The 19,304-nt window shown below is 41.6% G+C and overlaps 1 protein-coding gene across 4 annotated transcripts in view; it reads right to left on the reverse strand.

The window, feature by feature from the left end:
• Positions 1-15,507: 15,507 nt before the first annotated feature.
• hsd3b7 (hydroxy-delta-5-steroid dehydrogenase, 3 beta- and steroid delta-isomerase) overlaps positions 15,508-19,304 on the reverse strand; it is a 129,440-nt gene continuing 125,643 nt past the window's right edge. For all 4 annotated transcript variants that reach the window (XM_028815031.2, XM_028815029.2, XM_028815028.2 and 1 more), the window contains exon 7: positions 15,508-18,613. In XM_028815031.2, coding sequence (XP_028670864.1) covers positions 18,198-18,613 — 416 coding nt within the window. In that variant the 3' untranslated portion in view covers positions 15,508-18,197. The remainder of the gene's footprint in view (positions 18,614-19,304) is intronic.

Genomic DNA, 19,304 nt, shown 5'->3' on the forward strand with positions numbered 1-19,304 from the left:
TTTTATATCGCCGAGGTACCATCACTGGAAGTGATGTTTTCACGCACGGACGAGATAAGGGTTATCCCATAATTTTTTTCGCTGTACGGTTCGGAGCTTCCGTACTTTTTTTACGTGTGGTCCTCCAAGATTCTTTTTGTCTAATTCGAAGGTACTTGGTGCCCCCCTCCTTTTGTGAATGTGAGGCTCTACGAGTTGCTGCAGTGCAGATGATCTGCTGTTAACAGCTGCGAATTTAAGGTCTGAGACCTGCTAATTCCCGATGTGATCGGGTTGGCCCATGAGGTCATTCTTGACAGGATGGGCTCTTCGTGTTGTTGCAGTTACTGAATGTCGCCTCAAGAGGGCAGCACCAGCCTATGCAATGCATGCGGTGTTGGCACTAATCGTATTCGGGCCTTTTCTGTTCGTACCCAACTGTTAAGCAGCTTTTTGCTTACACCGATAATATAACGGAGAGGCCTTATTACGACACGGAAATGGCGGGTCAACCTCTTACTGTATCACCCCTCTGTAAATAATTGAAAAAGCAGCAGTTAACGGGGAGGGAGAGGAAAGTGTGACCAGGGGTGGTGACCAATAGCACTTGGATTAATTATCTCATAGTTCATCATGAACTGTTTATACCTGTTCGTGGTCTTGGGGAACACATTTATACTTTGTTCAATTTGCTTAATTCACTATTGTGACAAAGAAAGCACCTGCTTCCTCTTTCAGTGGTGTGGTTTAGCACATCAGAAGATAACTAAAAATCATCAACTACTCCTCAAGTCCTAAGAGTGGGCAATTTGAGTGACAAACAGCATGTAGTAAATTGTCGTAATCTATTCATTAACTGAATGAGTCCTATGTGAAAAATAAAACAGACGCCCAGATGATTCTTAGTTATTTCCTGATACTCAGAACTGTAAAATCCAAAGAGGATGTTCATACTTTTTTCACATGACTGTAAGTGTCAAAAGTTTTTATTATTGGAGACAAGTGCAACCCAGCAGTCCCTTAAAGAATGTTTAATGGTACATATGATGCAGCACCCTTTAAATAACGTGAATGGTCTTCACTTCAAGCTTTGTGTGATTAAAATAAAGTACTTGAACATTAAGAATTGCAGGAGTTAGAGGATGGCGTGCATGGCACAGTGTTGCCACCTCTGGTTGCCCCTGAAATGTGGTATTGGTATGCTGGGTAATTAATTTTTTAATAATTATAATATTTGAGGGCTTTTTTTAAATGAAATATTTAACTGGGAATACTCTAAAAATAGCTGTGTATGGCAACAAGAATATATAGACACTACACCGATCAGCTGCAAGTTTAAAAGAAAATCACCACTTAGATCTGTGCAGGCGTGAAATCCACAACACCTCTGATGGTGGCCTGTTGTTTCTGACACTAAGATGTTTGCAGCAGATCCTTAAAGCCCTGTAAGTTGTGAGACAGAGGGCCTTCAGAGATCGGACTTGTATATCCGGCATATCCCACAGATGCATCGTCGGATTGAGATCTGGGGGATTTGGAGGCCAAAGTCAACTCCTTGATCTCTCGTTCCTCAAACCATTCCTGAAAAAATGTTTGCAGTTTGCGTTATTCTTTGGAGTGAGGCCACTGCCATCAGGGAATCCCCTTTCCATGAAGGGGAGTGTACATCGCCTGCTACAACTTGTGTCAAAGTTGTAGCGGTCCGGTGTCACTCAGATTCACACCATCAATAGGACGGTGATTTATTTTTTTTTTTTGGTGGGGATTCCAGGAATGCACCCTGCCTTGGCCCGACCCCCACACACTCACAGACCGAGACTTGAATCAAACAAATGAGTGAGTAATATATTAAGTGGAAACTCAAATATGAACAACAAAAATCAGACAACTCTCCCTTTCGGCGATACAAATATTACACACAACAATCAACCTCAAACGATAACCACTCACGACAGTGTCCTTGGCACAGTTCCAAAGCAACAGAAACGGATGAAATGAGATTGAGTAAAAATGACGATGACGCTCCTGGGAACCTCTTCCGTAAGAAATTGATCTAAACAGTCCTGAGCGACAAGGTGTGGTGAGATTTGTGGGAATGCTCCCTCCGAAGACATACGATGACTAATCCACCACTATTTATGCGACAGGCCAGCTCGAGACAGGCCATCCATCCTTACAAGAAATGAGCCAGGGTATAAATGATTTCACAGGGGTTATGTTGGATGGGACACACGGGGTACACAGAAACACAGACCTCCCTCTTTTCATGTTTCCTGCTGGCCTTTCTTGTCCCCAGCAGCCCCTGCACCCGTTTCAGACATCCAATGAGGGCAATACCCCTTGGAGCTGCTGGGAAATGGAGTCCTTCCAGGGGTAGCACTGCTATAAAGTAACATCCACATGAATCCCAGGACCCAAGGTTTCCACAGCCTCCCCTGGTGTGCCTTATTCCCATGCGTTTTACTGTCATCTCCTCACCCAGGGAAATGATGCACATTCACCCAGCCATATACAGTTAGGTCCATAAATATTTGGACAGAGACAACTTTTTCCTAATTTTGGTTCTGTACATTACCACAATGAATTTTAAATGAAACAACTCAGATGCAGTTGAAGTGCAGACTTTCAGCTTTAATTCAGTGGGGTGAACAAAACGATTGCATAAAAATGTGAGACAACTAAAGCATTTTTTGAACACAATCCCTTCATTTCAGGGGCTCTTAAGTAACTGGACAAATTAAATAACTGGAAATAAAATGTTCATTTCTAATACTTGGTTGAAATCCCTTTGCTGGCAATGACAGCCTGAAGTCTTGAACTCGTGGACATCACCAGATGCTGGGTTTCCTCCTTTTTAATGCTCTGCCAGGCCTTTACTGCTGCGGCTTTCAGTTGCTGTTTGTTTGTGGGCCTTTCTGTCTGAAGTTTAGTCTTCAACAAGTGAAATGCCTGCTCAATTGGGTTAAGATCAGGTGACTGACTTGGCCATTCAAGAAGTTTCCACTTCTTTGCTTTAATAAACTCCTGGGTTGCTTTGGCTGTATGTTTTGGGTCATTGTCCATCTGTATCATGAATCAATTTGACTGCATTTAGCTGGATTTGAGCAGACAGGATGTCTCTGAACACCTCTGAATTCATCCTGTGCATTCATCCATGCTTCTGTCCTGTGTCACATCATCAATAAACACTAGTGTCCCAGTGCCACTGGCAGCCATGCACGCCCAAACCATCACACTGTCTCCACCATGTTTTACAGATGATGTGGTATGCTTTGGATGATGAGCTGTTCCACGCCTTCTCCATACTTTTTTCTTGCCATCATTCTGGTAGAGGTTGATCTTGGTTTCATCTGTCCAAAGAATGTTTTTCTAGAACTGTGCTGGCTTTTTTAGATGTTCTTTAGTAAAGTCCAATCTAGCCTTTCTATTCTTGAGACTCATGAGTGGCTTGCACCTTGCAGTGCACCCTCTGTATTTACTTTCATGCAGTCTTCTCTTTATGGTAGACTTGGATATCGATATGTCTACCCCCTGGAGAGTGTTGTTCACTTGGTTGGCTGTTGTGAAGGGGTTTCTCTTCACCATGGAAATGATTCTGCGATCATCCACCACTGTTGTCTTCCGTGGACGTCCAGGTCTTTTTGTGTTGCTGAGTTCACCAGTGCTTGCTTTCTTTCTCAGGATGTACCAAACTGTAGATTTTGCCACTCGTAATATTGTATCAATTTCTCGGATGGGTTTTTTCTGTTTTCGCAGCTTAAGAATGGCTTCTTTCACCTGCATGGAGAGCTCCTTTGACCGCATGTTGTCTGTTCACAGCAAAATCTTCCACATGCAAGCACCACACATCAAATCAACTCCAGGCCTTTTATCTGCTTAATTGATAATGGCATAATGACGGACTTGCCCACACCTGCCCATGAAATAGCCTTTGAGTCAATTGTCCAATTACTTTTGAGCCCCTGAAATGAAGGGATTGTGTTCAAAAAATGCTTTAGTTGCCTCACATTTGTATGCAATTGTTTTGTTCACCCCACTGAATTAAAGCTGAAAGTCTGCACTTCAACTGCATCTGAGTTGATTCATTTAAATTCATTGTGGTAATGTACAGAATCAAAATTAGAAAAAAGTTGTCTCTGTCCAAATATTTATGGACCTAACTGTATGTGTCCGAAAAGAAAACATGATTTCATCAGACCCGGCCACCATCTTCCATTGTTCCATGGTCTGGTTGTAACAATCATATAACCATTTTAGGTGCTTTTCACTGGTGGTTAGGGGTCAGCATGGTCACTCTGCCTGGTCTTTGGCTACATGGCAAGCTGCAATGCACTGTGTGTTCTGACACCTTAAGTTTTTTCAGCAATTTGTGCTACAGAGGATTCTGTGGGATCAGACAAGACAGGTTTGTTTTTTGCTCCCATCGTGCATCAATGAGCCTTGGATGCCTGTGACCCGGTTCACCGGTTATCCTTCCTTGGACTACTTTTGGTCGGTACCAACCTCTGCATACTAAGAACACCCTGCGATACCTGCCATTTTGGAGTTGCCATGATTCAGTCATCTAGCCTTCACAATCTGGCCCTTTCCAAGTCATCAGATCCTCAACGCTTGCCCATTTTTCCTGCTTCTAACACAACACCTTCAATACCTGACTGTTCGCGTGCTACCTATTATATCCCACCCCTTGACAGGTACCATTGTAACGAGATAATCCATGTTATTTACTTCACCTGACACTGTTTTTAATGTTATGGCTGATCAGAGTATTTTTTAAACCCTGTATTAAAGGACCAACAATAGCAGAAGCTCATCTAGATATATTATTCTGTGGTCAGGTCAGGTCAGGTTGGTGAGCATGCACTGGTACAGCGCGTTGCCGTACCCACCACATAACGAAAACGCTCAGGATCCCTCCCCTCTCCCAGCCCCCTGAGTGCAGACACAAGGTTCGGTCCCACCCTCCGAAAATGACCCTCTATCTGCCACAGCTGGGTGTTAACGTGATAAGTATCCAGGTGCAGTCTGGACAATTTTAGGCCTCCGACAGAACCGAGCACTTCAGACACCGTGACGGCCTGGAACCTCCTTGAATTCATGTGAGAAACACGACGTTTATTTTTTAACTCTTGTATAACTGCATGATTAAATAATTTACTAACTGGATTCAGTAGACCTTTTTAATGTGATGTTTTACCTTGAAAATTGATTTAAGTTTTTCACACAACAAGTTATATAGAGGGTGAGTCAAAATTCTGTTTACACTAATGGATTATTTTTATCTCGACCACAACTTTCCAAGTCGATGGATAGGTCATGGTGGACCATTGCCATGGCCTCCACATTCCCCTGATTTGACACACTGTGATTTCTGGTAATGGGGTATGGTGAAGGAGTGCATGTATAGCAGGAAAGCTAATGATATTAATGGCCTGAAGGACAGAATACAGACTGTGGTATCATCTATGACCCATGAAATGTGCATCCGGGCTTTAAATGGTACTGTTGCTTGTTGTTTTTTGTGTGTTGAACGTGATGGCGAACAACTTGAGACATTCCTATAAATCAACTTGCACGTATGAAGTATGTTTTGTGAATAAGTTGTTTCCACCATTCAAATGCTAACATAATTTTGACTCCCCCTGTATGTAAAATCAATTGTGGTTTTGCTTTGGATGCAGAACTGAGAGACCTCAATAGATTAGAAGTTTAATAAATGCTGAATACACAGGAATCGAACTACCGATTCCACAGGTTTGAGAGCAGGAACTAAAAGCAATTGAAATCGATTTGACGGCCATGCAATATAGGCACCACCACACCAGCGAAATGTGGGGCGTGGCTCTTGGAAAGTGGGTGGAGTCAAATAGATGCAGCTGATAGGTTCGTCATCTTACGAGCCTCAGCACATCTAAGGTTGCTGAATCGGTCTGAGGCTTCAGACTGTCTTGCCTGCAGCTGGACTCTCTTGGTTTAATGTGGGTGTCCCCTTGGCCTGGTCCAGCCGCTCAGGTCCTCAACAATAAGGATCTAGTGAGCCGGATCACCCTCGGGGGAATCATTCCACATGGTCGCAGTGCTGTAACTGACGCTCCCTCACAATGCAGGTCATGTGCCTCAGTCAGAACTCCGTGAGCAACACAAAGTCAAACCAGCGGTACCCAAGGATTCTCCGGAGAGATGCACATGAAGGAGTCCAGTCATTGTCTCAGGTCACTGGATAGCGTCCATGTCTTGCAACCATATAGCAAGACAAGAAACACCATTACTCTAAAGACTTGGACCTTCATCCTTTTGCAGAGGTATTGGATATTTGCATGGGTAATTGAACAATTAGGGTCTTGTGATCGTGATGTGTTTGTTTGACAGTGTTTTTCAAAAGCTAAATCTTAAAGTTTATCAAACAGATTTTCAGCTGATGTGGCAGAGTAGAATAAACAATTACTGTAAGCATTTAGACCGCTAAAGGTGCTGTGGAATTGGGACTGAGGTATTTGGTATACAATGCAGGAGAAGTTAATTCCCAATTTATAAACCTGGATGAAGGAGGAACCCAAGAAAGAAACTGCAAACGAAAAACTGACTGAATAACATGCACAAGATAAATCAATTCAGAGATTATAAGCACATGAAGGGAATGTTTAAGGAGGACATTAGGAATGCTGAATGATAGAGAAGAAAATCTCCAAAAAATGTAAATATTGACTTGGAATATGTTTTTTTTTTTTTTCTCAACATTTTAGTAGTAAACAGATGGTGAAAATGCTAGTTAAGTATATTTAAGGAGCATAACAGAACAGAAAGTGAAATAACAGATGTTGTAAGTTCACGTTTTCTGAAAGTTGTATGAGGAAGTTAGTACTTTCCCCACAGCTAAAGAGGATTATTATGAAGGTACTCAATGATTTGGAGATAATAATCCATCCATCCATCCTCTTCCGCTTATCCGAGGTCGGATCGCGGGGGCAGCAGCTTGAGCAGAGATGCCCAGACTTCCCTCTCCCCGGCCACTTCTTCTAGCTCTTTCCGGAGAATCCCGAGGCGTTCCCAGGCCAGCCAGGAGATATAGTCCCTCCAGCGTGTGCTGGGTCTTCCCCGGGGCCTCCTCCCGGTTGGACGTGCCCAGAACACCTCACCAGGGAGGTGTCCAGGAGGCATCCTGATCAGATGCCCAAGCCACCTCATCTGACTCCTCTCGATGCAGAGGAGCAGCAGCTCTACTCTGAGCTCCTCCCGGATGACTTCTCACCCTATCTTTAAGGGAGAGCTCAGACACCCTGTGGAGGAAACTCATTTCAGCTGCTTGTATTCGCAATCTCGTTCTTTCGGTCACTACCCATAGCTCATGACCATAGGTGAGGGTAGGAGCGTAGATCGACTGGTAAATTGAGAGCTTTGCCTTACAGCTCAGCTCCTTTTTCACCACGACAGACCGATGCAGACCTCTCATCATCTGCATCGGAGATAATAATAAAAAAAAAAAAAAAATTCAGGATTAAGGATTACCAAAATAATGTTCACTCTTTAAAAGTTCAGGAAGATGTGCTTACACAGGAGACGTGTGGTTTTCCAGGAAAGGAGAATTAAATTGAACCGACTTCCATGCCTCCTGAGGACCTCACTACACACAATTAAACCCCTTCGTCTAACTTGCTAGCCCACTGCAGTGCTGCAGCCTTTTCCATTCTCCTCCTTGTCCGCCTCCTCAGGTGAGCTCTTGCCCTTTCTCTTTTCCTGACCGAATGAACCGTTCACAAGATTTTCCACTTGCCATCCACCGTCAATTACCTCAGCTACACTGGACTGTGATTTGGACTTTGTCTTTAGTGTTTATTATTTGAGTTTATTGTTTGCTGAGCTTTGTTACTATCTATTATTGCCGTGGGTTGTCATATTCATTGTTTTCAGTATATTGCTTGTTCTTTTTTTCTTCATTTGATTCATATTTTTCATTATTATTTATTGACTAGGGGGTTTCCCCCGCTCGCTTCGCTCGCCAACCTCCCCGGCCTGCACTACATGCCAGCCACTTCACGTCTCTGTGGTGATACAATGGGAAACAAATACAGTTGTTTTTTTTGTTTTTTTTTTTTACCTCCTTTTTGCTCGATCAGCTGCTGGCTTGCTGCTGCATCTCACACGGCACTTTGAATGTTTAAAAGCCTGTACAGCAGCTGTCCTCCTCTTTGTATTTTATTTCCGACCCCGGGTGTGTTTAAATCTCTTGGCACAAAGGCTCGTCTCGCGGAACGTGAGTTCTTGATATTTTTTAGTTTATAATTTAAAAACGGGATAAGTATCTGAAAATCTAACAACATCACATTACAGTTCGATAAATTCTGAAAAGAGTGATACCAAATATATATATATATAATTAGGTTTTAAAATAAGCCCGATTTAAAGCGTGACATAAGTCACATAACATCGCTGCACAAAATCATTATACTTTTAGGTTTTGGATTTTGTATATATACCAGTAACGGCACACTGCTATAATGATAACGTGCAGTGAATACACTTGACTTATAGTTTTCCTCCTCTTTCTCTGTATGTTTACCATTCGTTTGCTCAGAGGTTGATGCGCTTGCTGCTTCCTGAGCAGCTTGTTTTCTCCACCCTAGCGGCCCGCTTCTTCTTTTCTTTCATCTGCATTTTTTCGTGTTAAAACTGATTAAGTCAGTGTGTGTGTTGCAATTATTTAGTATGTTTTCTTTCATTTTTCACTTAAGCTGGCATTTAACTCTTCAATCTGCCTCAAGAATGATTTAAGATTTGAAGAAGATGGGGAAGTGACGGCAAAGGTGGTAGCGATGAGAACAGCTCCCGTAGGAATGCACCATATGGCCGCTCTGCTGGCCACTGCTGAGAGTTGATTACAATAAAATAAAAATAAAAAGGTGAATAACCTTGGAGGTCAATCATCACCCAAAAAGTGGATAGTAGAGGTCACGTAGTATATGTGTACCAAATTTCAGGTCAGTAGTTCAAACGGTTTGCAAGCTACAAGTGATTTAAAATCCTGGACAGACAAACAAACAGCCATGGTAGCATATTATATATAAAGAAGATATATCTACAGTGCATCCAGAAAGTATTCACAGCTATCACTTTTTCCACATTTTGGATTAAATTCATTTTTTTCCTCAGAATTCTACACACGACACCCCATAATGACAACATGAAAAAAGTTTACTTGAGGTTTTTGCGAATTTACTAAAAATAAAAAAAACTGAGAAATGTATATGTATGTATATACACACACATTTTATATATATATATATATATATATATATATATATATATATATATATATATATATATATATATTAATATATATATAATATATATTATATATATATATATATATATATATATATATAATATATATATATATATATATATATATATTAATATATATATATATATATATATATATATATAATATATATATATTATATATATATATATATATATATATCTATATCTATATCTATCCAGGTCACTGGATAGCGTCCATGTCTCACAAGCAGGGAGCACCAGGACTCTAAACACTTGGACCTTTGTCCTTTTACAGATATTGGGAGTGCCACACACCCCTTTCCAGCGACCTCATGACCCCCCATACTCTCCCAATCCATCTACTGACTTCATTGGAAGAGTCACCAGTGACATGAATGTCACTACCAAGATAAGTAAACTTCTCGACGTGGTCGACACTTTCTCCGTAGACAGACACGCTGCTGATGGCTGTGCCCAAGAGGTCATTAAAGACCATCTCAAGAATAAATGCAAAATTTCGACATCGGCTGTACTGTTTTGCAAGCGATCATAACGCCTTTTCAGTCATCTACATAAATGTGGGCCACCCTGTATTTGGTAATGTGTTTATGCATGCATTGAACATCACTTGAAAATTTCCCTGTGCCACCCTATAGAATATTAAGTTACCACGTAACGTGGTAAGGATAGTCAAAATTTAAAAATGGATAACACAACCCTCTTTTTTTAAAGTTATTTCTTTAACAAGAGCATGGAAATTTGGAAAGAAGGTAAACCTGTATGCATGAGCATTTTCATGAGCAAATAGTCAATTCCTACTTGTCTGCCTAATCTTCAGTCTTGTCCAGCATTTCTATTTTTTTCCAAACATGGCACCATGGAGCCTTCACCAAAGGCCTAAAGAGGTGGCTGTTATTGTTGTGATGTTCTGGAGCGTGAGGTGAATGAGGCATCTCCTTTCATGCCTGGGTGTGTCCCTCAGCAGTACCCTAAGCTGTTTTCCAATGAATGGACCACATCTTCCTCACTAATGTGTGACAATAACACCTCAGTGTTTGACCTCTTGTCAAGATAACCCCCCCGCACCCCCAATGCCCCCTTCATCTTCAAATGATATGGCAGAAGATGTTCTATCGCAACCTTTGTCAGCCTGACATGTAACTGCACCTACTGTACCGTACGTATTGGCCATTAATCCTACTAGAAACCGTACGCTTACTCCCTTGGAAACGAATGCCTGTGTTGTTAAGTTTTGTTCCATGAATGAGAAAATTCAAAATAAAGTAATTAGCCAGCTTTGTGGAAGCCTCCACATCCGCAGTGGAAAGTGTGACTCAAGGAGTTTGAAGTTTTCTCCTTGGAGACCTTCAAACCTCAGACGATAAACAGGAATGGCTACTCTTTGTTGAACTCGGTGACCTGTGTCAGCTAAAATTCTTTCTCACATTCATATGTTTATTTCCGTAATCTTCTCTCTCTTGTTCTTCACATCCTTCTTTTCATGCCAACAGCTGTCTCGGAGCCCCTTTACATAACAAACCGTGATGGTTTTTGGTGTGTCTAAGGCTTGTTTCCATGTGAGAACATTGTTTCCATGTGGGGTTTGCATGGATTGCTTTGTTGTTTCTGAGAGGTATGCATGCGTGGGAGATTTAATGGGGGTTCCCTTCACCACAGTCTGGGCACTCCCACGTAAATATTTTTGGTTTCCATGCCACTTAATGAGTCACCAGGGCCAGGGCTTTCCTCTGCTACCATGCCAGCTTGTGTTTTATTTGCTTCTCTTTTTTTCATATTATGCAGAATTTCACAATAATGACAGACCTTAGAAAAGAAAGCAGCACGGTGAAATTCAAGAGTTAAGTGGTGGAAAGCTTGAGGATGAGACGAACCTAAAGCAGAATCCAGGTGTGTGAAGATGGGACATCCTCTGTAATGAGTGGTCTCTCATTGTTGCATTCTCACTCTGTTTTTCATCTTTTGTTCTTTTCTTTTTTTGTCTGTTCGTTTGTGTAACCTTCTCTTGTTGGACTGTGCAACTGTAGGCCTCTGTCTTCATTCCATCCAATGGGTACGCAGATTCCCTTTGCTTATCCTCAAATCGTTATGTCTCTGTTTTGGTCTCTGTTTGGTAGAGCTCTATATTAGGGGTCTCCGACTCCAGTCCTGGAGGACCACTGTGCCTGCAGGTTTTCACTATAACCCCTTTGTTAATGAGTGACCTGTTTTTGTTGCTAATTAACTTCTTTTGAATTCATTTTAGTTGACCTGCTCTTGAAGACTCAGACCCCTTTATTGTTTCTTTTTCCTTAATTAGCAGCCAAACAATAATGCGATACTAAATGAGCCAAAACAACTGGTGTCCATCATACAATATCTGAAAATAAAGAAAGATGAAGGTCTCGGGAATGTCGGTCTGCTCAGGTCCACAAAACATTTTAACAGGACTCTTAGAAAGAGAAAGTCAACAATTTTGGAAATGTCTGCTATTGCACCACAAGAGCAGCAATAAGCCATGAAATTAAAGAACGAGTTTAATTAACGACAAGACTCAGCGCCTCATTAAGCAGCTGGTTGAAGTGAAATTGGTTGGAGTTTGAGGCCCTGACTAAGATGGTCTTCTGTCGGCTCACTCACTTCACATTTCATTTCTGTTTGGGTGCCATTTAAGGAAAGAAATGAAGCAATTCAGGGGAACAAATCTTAAAAAGCAAGTAAATTTAAAATTAATTTAAAACAAGTTCATTAGCAGCACAGACAGGGCACTCATTAAAATAAAAAGGGTTAGAATGAAAACCTGCAGCCACTGTGGTCCTTCAGGACCGGACTTGGCGACCCCTGCTCTATATTGCTCTACTTTGCCCTTTTGTATTATTAATGTGTAGCCTTTGTCAGAATGCCTCAAATCTCACAGACTTACCACTGTTTATAAGGTATTGTAGTATAAAACATCTTCCCTTCTACATTTATAACTTCAGGCAATTAGGTGTTGTAAAAGACAAGGCAGGAGTTAATTTACAACTTTAATGTATTATTGATAATCTCTCTGTTATATAAAATAATCCTGGGATGAGACATGACTTTTTCAGAGAGATACTTTCATGTCCCGCGAGACGAGACTTTGTGCCAAGAGATTTAACCACACCTGGGGCCGGAAATAAAAGACAAAGAGTAGATGACAAAGTAGAACATCGTAAAGAATTCAAAAACATTAGCGCGAGCAGGTTAGAGATAATGAAAGTCTCAAAAAAATAGTAAAGATCACATTAGTGCAAACAAATGGAAATTATTACTCAGTGAAATAACGGAACAGCAAAAAAAGATTGAATATATTGTTCGGATTTAAACTTTTAAGTTGGAGATTTGTAGATCGTCTAATTCGTGTTGTGATCAGAAAGAAGTAGTGTTTCTTCCCAATGAAGAGGCGTATCCTCGAGAACTAAAAGAGATGTGAAGTTGCTGGTGCATAGTGCAGACGGCTTAGGGAGCAAAGCGAGCAGGGGGCGAACCCCTAGTATTCATAAATAATAACAATAAGCAAGTGCAAGTGAATACTTGCAACCATACAACCTGATAAATGGTGATGTGTAGTTTCAGGCGGCACACAGACTTGTTTGTTACTTAAAATGTCTCTAGTTAAGGTCTCATTTTTGGCCAGCTTTCTTCAGAACAGGCCGAATGCCTGTCTCAATATGACTGCTGAGCTGTGCTCTTGATTGTGTTGTCCTTTTCATGGAAATGGTGTGAGAGATGCTCATTCATGATGATGGTGTGAGAGAGAGAGGGGGGGGGGGTGTAAAGCAAGCAAATTTCTAGACACTGTTCAAACCCTACAAGTCAATATGGCACACTTTAAAAAGGTGAAAGTGCAGGGGCATGAGGTGAGGGAGAAGAGAGACAAGGAACAGCACCAGAGAAACGTTGTTGATATTTCTGGGAAACTACGCAGCCTACGGGAGGAGTTGGGTAAACCTGCGTTCATTCATAGAAGACATGTGATAAGAGGTCCATGGCAAAGCTCAATTGTTAAATAAATAACTGAATTCCAGGAGTGTGTGCAGGCAGGCGTCGCTTTGAAGTTGAGGTGTTGGTGGATCACACATTCACATGCAAATTCAAGTTGGTCGGTCAGGTTTCTCATTCAAACTTCGGAGAAGGTAGAGGAAAGAACCTGCACCCAGTGAGGGCTTTATTGGGAGCCTGTATGGAAGAGAGGGGAGGAGAAAAAATGAAAGAAAAAGGAAGACATGGAGGTAAAGGAAAGGAGCGAATTGTGAGAGGAAGCAGGCAGATGGAATAGTAAGCCCTGGGTGAGGAGTATAGGGCCAGATGCCCAAGAAGCGGGTAGAGGAGCTGCCCCTAGTGAGCACTTTTTGGAGCGGGGATGACCAACAGAAGCCTGACCGAGTGCGGCGTGGATGGAGAAAGGAGACTGGCAACAGAGACCTGCGCCTGTCTCCATGTGCTAAGGAATTGGTAAGCATAGGAGACGTTGCATTTCAGAGTTAAGAATCAAAACTCGTTGTTTTAAGAGGATATATTCTCCCTCGGTTTTAACAGAATTATTTATTTGGACATGTTCGCTTTCACTCTTTAGCACCCGGTTTAATGGATTATTTATTTATTTATGGACTAATTTTGATGCACTGAACTTTCAACACTGTTTTGTTGCAGTAAATGTGCTGAACCTTTGCACAGCACATCTCGATTTAAGACTATCGACAGTTTCTGGTGCAAGAGGCTCCTGAGAACACCAAGAAGAATGGAGCTGACCAGACCATCATGAGGGCAAGAAGTCTTGACGACACGGAGGATCATTCTACCTTTTTATGGAGAACACGGCAGAGGGCTTGACATGCCTGTATTGAGGATGTTTTCCAGTATGGAGGTATGGCTCGGCGTTACCCTTGCAATAACAAAAAAACAAAAACAGTATTTGTATGGCTGGACATTCAAGGGTGTTTCATTTTACTCCAATTTTATTCCAATAATCCTTCGTTATTTGTGTTTTTTCATGTTTTAGCAGTGGAATGTTTTGAATCACCAATTGATTTGGGTTGCCGGTTCGAATCCCGTAAATGCCAATAGGGACTCTGCTCTGTTGGGCCATTAACCTGCAATTGCTTGAGCGCTTTGAGTAGTGAGAAAAGCGCTATATAAATGCAAAGAATTATTAATAATTTTGTTTCAGTCATTCTGCTTCCGTGGGTGTGCTCTGTACATGTTATGTTGGTTAGCAGGGATGTAGTGTTGGTCACTGGCACTCCAAATCGTTAAAACAGTCAAGACGAGACCAGGCCATTCAGCCCTACAAAGCTCACCAGTCCTATCCAAAATAACATGGAATCGGGTCTTCGAGACCTCTAAAGTCCAACAGTCTAGCACACTACTTGGTCACTTATTCCCTGTGTGTGTGTGGTTCTCCATGTGATGAAAAACTTTCTAATGTTTTTGTGAAATTTACTCTTCAGTTTCCAACTGTGTCCCCGTGTTCTTGTTACACTCATTTTAAAGTCACCATCTTGATCCACTGTACTAATTCCCTTCATAATTTTAAACACTTCAATCATGTCATCTTTTTATCTTCTTTCGCTTAAATTCAAAAGGCTCAGCTCTTTTAATCTTCCCTCATAATTCAACCCCATGTAGCCCTGGAATTAGCCCAGTTGCTGTTCTCTGGACCTTTTCTAGTGCTGTTATGTCCTTTTTGTAGCCTTGAGACCAAAACTGCACACAGGACTCCAGATGAGGCTTCACCAGTGTGTTATAAAGCTTGAGCAGAACCTCCTTTGACTTGTACTCCACACATCAAGGCGCTATATAACCTGACACTGTTTGCCTTCTTAATGGCTTCTGAACACTGTCGGGAAGTCACTAGCTTAGAGTCCACTGTGACTCCTACATCCTTCTCATAAGGCATACGTTTGATTTTTCAGACCCTCCCTCCCATTGTGTATTCAAATCCAATATTTTTACTCTCTAAGTGAAATACTTTAAATTTACTTGCATTAAATTCCGTCTGCCACAAATCTGCCCAAGCCCATGTATTTGTTTTTTTATTTTTTTTTTATTTAATTTTTGTGTCCCCTTTAAGGATCAGTAGCGCATATTGTAATCTTGCCGTCTGGGGTCGGGGAAAAGGGTCCCGCGGAGTGCACGGCGCAAGCCATCCTGACCCACTAGGCATCGCATGTCCATCATCGGTGCGAAAACAATGAAAGGCAGCCAATGAGCACCCAGAAAGAGAAATCAAGCTTTATTTATTTATTTGTTTGTTTGTATTTAATAAATACTCTTATATTTTATACAATTAACTCAGAATACAAAAATAAATAATTATAAGTCATAGATACAACAAAGGTAAGAAGATTAACCTTATTGCTTCTCCAGGGACCCAGCAGGTTAGAACAAAAAACTTTTGACCATTGAGGTGTGTATTGGGTTCCCTGGAAGTAGAAATGTACATTAACAGAATTTCATTGGCTTTTTGTTTTTAACATTAAAAAAAATTATAACTGTATATTGATATGCATATGCAAATACACATACATATTCATTATATGTGCGTGTACACTGTATATACTTTATGTACACACATATACACACGTAGCATAATACTTTTTTTAATACTTGAAATTTAAGTACCATAACTGAAATTATAACAGTTATTTTTTTTATTCTTTCATAATAAATTAAACATAACGATTATTGCTTCTGCACCACAATGATAGCACTGCTGTCTCCAACCCCAGTCACTGTCTGTATGATATCAGAATGTTATCCCACCCCAGTCCCCAGCACCACCCTAGTCCCCCAGACTTAAATTATGTATGTGGGTTCTCTAAACAGCCCTGGGGCCCACAATTGGGTTTAGGAAAGAGGTGTGCGGATGGATGGGTTAAGAAGGTGAATGGAAGAAGTAGACGGCCACTTGACTGTAACTTAGTATACCTCTTGCTCCCATTATTCATTTACTGAGCTCTGTTAATCCAGTGTCAGGTTTGCAAGGTGCAAGTGGTATTCCTATCACTTCTTAAAAAATGTACATGCACTATCACCTACCTTCTATCTCTTCTCTAATGGAAGCCCTTCTCACCTACCATCACCTTTTCTCCTTTCATCTGGCCTGGCTGTGTTCCCTCCTTGTGCTCCTGTTACTTGTTTTGAACTTTTCAGTTGAATATCTGATGAAGTGTGTGTGTGTATTGTCACACATGGGTGTCTAAATATCACCTTCCAGACTCTGCTAAGGTAGGCAATACCACCCCAGGACAACAGGAGGCATTCTCACTAACAGGATTAACTCAAATTTTCCCACAGCTGTACCAAGGTGATGCTCAATGGGGGCAGTTGAGCTCCTCCTCCTTCTTTCTCCTGTGCAGTCCCTCCACTTGCGGTTGGACCCTATTGGCACAAAAGGCACCTGAGTGTATGTATGTGAAGTTTCTGTGCTTTTCTAAATGCATTCATCATTCTGACATTGTCAATGGGAATTCCAACATCTAAAAATCACATTCTGTTGTGGTCATGGCCACTGTCATCCCTTTTTCTCTTCTTTACTTGCATTGACTGCCACCTAGCCTGTCTAAATACCACAATGTGTCATTGTGGCCACAGTTTGATTGCCTACACTCTTAAAAAAATCAAGGTGCCAAAGTGGCTCTTCAGAAAGAAACCATAGTTTTGGTTCCCGAATGGACCATCTATGTGAAGGTTCCAGAAAGAACTTTGTATTAATTGACATCCATAGCAGGCTCCACAAATTGTCATGAATGGATGATAATTAATTTGTGACATACAAGTGAGATCCTGATTTTCAAAGGACTCTTCCTGCATGCAATCACACAGGCTAAGTCCAGCTTTTCTTGACGTTTTAGTATCCTGCTTGGTAGCCTTAAAGATTTCTGTTTTGTTCTCATATTAGGAACCTTTTCAAAGTCCAGAGAACCACAGACTCCAGTAAAGAGCCATTTTCAAACCATGATTTCCAACAGTGTAGAGTCACTCTATTCTACTTATCTCCTCTTCCTGTTTTCGAGTTATTCTTCCGCAGATACACACATGTTGCTTTGTCACTTCCTCTGTCTGTTCTTCCCTTCCTGCACAGTCTGCAGTCCAGTCTGACCTGCTATGAGTTATCTACAGAATTCTGACAATTAAAATTAGAATGATGAAACATTTCGGTGGATGTGATGGGCAGGCTTCTCCTCAGCCAGTTTTTAAATGGAAGGGGCACACCCACCTTAAGGCTGCCGTCTCCATTCTTCAGATTAAGTGTATGCAGTCAGTGCATGGAAATGGCGGTCTGCTAGATATGTAGAGTCAAGTAGGAACTTGTAGCGGTTTGTAGTTATGACACTGCAAAGAGTCTGAGTAAGCAGCTCTTGGTAGCTCGGTCCTTAACACTGATCACAAGCCCAGCAGAGATCCTCCTTACTTCCAGTCTCACGAGAATTGAGAAATTCAGGGTGAAACACCACCAAGGTTTCTTGTATGGTAGAATCCTCTTCATCTTTAACTTCTCCACCCCAATACTGAATATTCCCAAATAATCCTGCTATTTTTTCCATCGTCTTATTACTACATTTGGCTTTCTTGGAAGCAGATACTTGATTTTGCAGTTTTATTGCATCTCACGGCAACAGGTTTGAAAAGACCATGTCGATTGAATGTTTGCTTTTTCTTCAGTTGAGAATGAGGATCCTTATACTGTGAGTGAAACCAAGAAAACCAACAAGGTGAGGAGAAAGGTGAGCTGTTTTGAATGACAAAGATGGGTTTAGAGGATGATTGCCAAGTCTTTTTTCATTCACCCATGGGGTGAAGTTCCAGTTCTTCTCTCTCCCTTTCCACTTTCGTCATGCCTGCTGAATATCGGAGATAAAAGTTATGTAGGTGGAACTGAGAAAGAGATGTTGCCATCCTTCTCATTTCAGTTTCTACTTGTCTTTCTGGAGGACAGGTTGAGCAAATGAGTTTATCCAGCCAATGGTGCGCTCTCGACATTCTGCCCAGGGGTAGATAGGCTTGTAGTCGAAATGTCTCTCAGCTTTGTTGGTCTTGACGGTGAAAGTGGTGGAAGCGATAGTTAGCGTGTAACGGTTCATGATAGGCGTGTAATTGTAGAAAGGCTTGAGCAATGTATGGAGGATGTCGTTGAGTCTGGCCATGAAGGACAGCACAAAATAGGGGATGCGGACTTCCTGAAAACCAAAAGAGGAGAGGAACTCCATGTTGAAATCCTCATAGCTCTTGTAGGGTGATTCATCGTAGCAGAAGTACACCTGCCCGCCTAGCACCTCGGGAGTTTGCTGGATCTTCTGAGCGGCAAGCAAATGCATCCAGGCAACGTTTCCTGGTGGGGATTAAGAAAAATAGTTATTGATCATGGAGATTATGAGTACAACAAAATGTTTGGATGAGAAGCTAGAACACACACCAAAGGATGCAACCTGTTACAAGATGGATTTTTACAAGGATAATCCTATTTTTACCGCATTAACTTTTTCAGGGCTGATGTCGACTTTTGGTGAAACTCTGGGGTAGAGGACAGTAATCAACTGTAAACTGCAACAAAACTCGCCCTTACATTTAAGTTTGACTATCTTTGCTAGAAGGAAAGTTAAGTAGCTGTGTTGATTTAACCTCGATTCCCTGTGTGAGTAGCGAAGAGCAAACAACCTCTAAAATGGCATTGACATCTGGCGAGTGACTAAATACGCCATGGACCTTTCACATATTATCGATGAATCGGACTCGGACTTGTCGGACTTGGAATTTGATGCAAGTGATCAGGAGATGGACATCGAATATGAAAGTGATCAGTCCCCAGTTGATCGCGGTGTTGAACACGTTTGTGTAGCTGCGTTCGCCTGCAAGGACCACCACTTATGATGAAAAGAGGTACAAACCATATTGCCTCACACTGCGACTGCAACTGCCACCCACCTGCTGTGCGAAGGCAACCAGCCCACCATGCATTCCTGCTGGCCAATGAGGTGCCCCCGCACAGCCACTGCTTCCAGAGATGCCAAACATGCACCAAC

The sequence above is a fragment of the Erpetoichthys calabaricus genome, chromosome 12 (genome assembly GCF_900747795.2).
Source record: "Erpetoichthys calabaricus chromosome 12, fErpCal1.3, whole genome shotgun sequence".
NCBI lineage: Eukaryota > Metazoa > Chordata > Cladistia > Polypteriformes > Polypteridae > Erpetoichthys > Erpetoichthys calabaricus.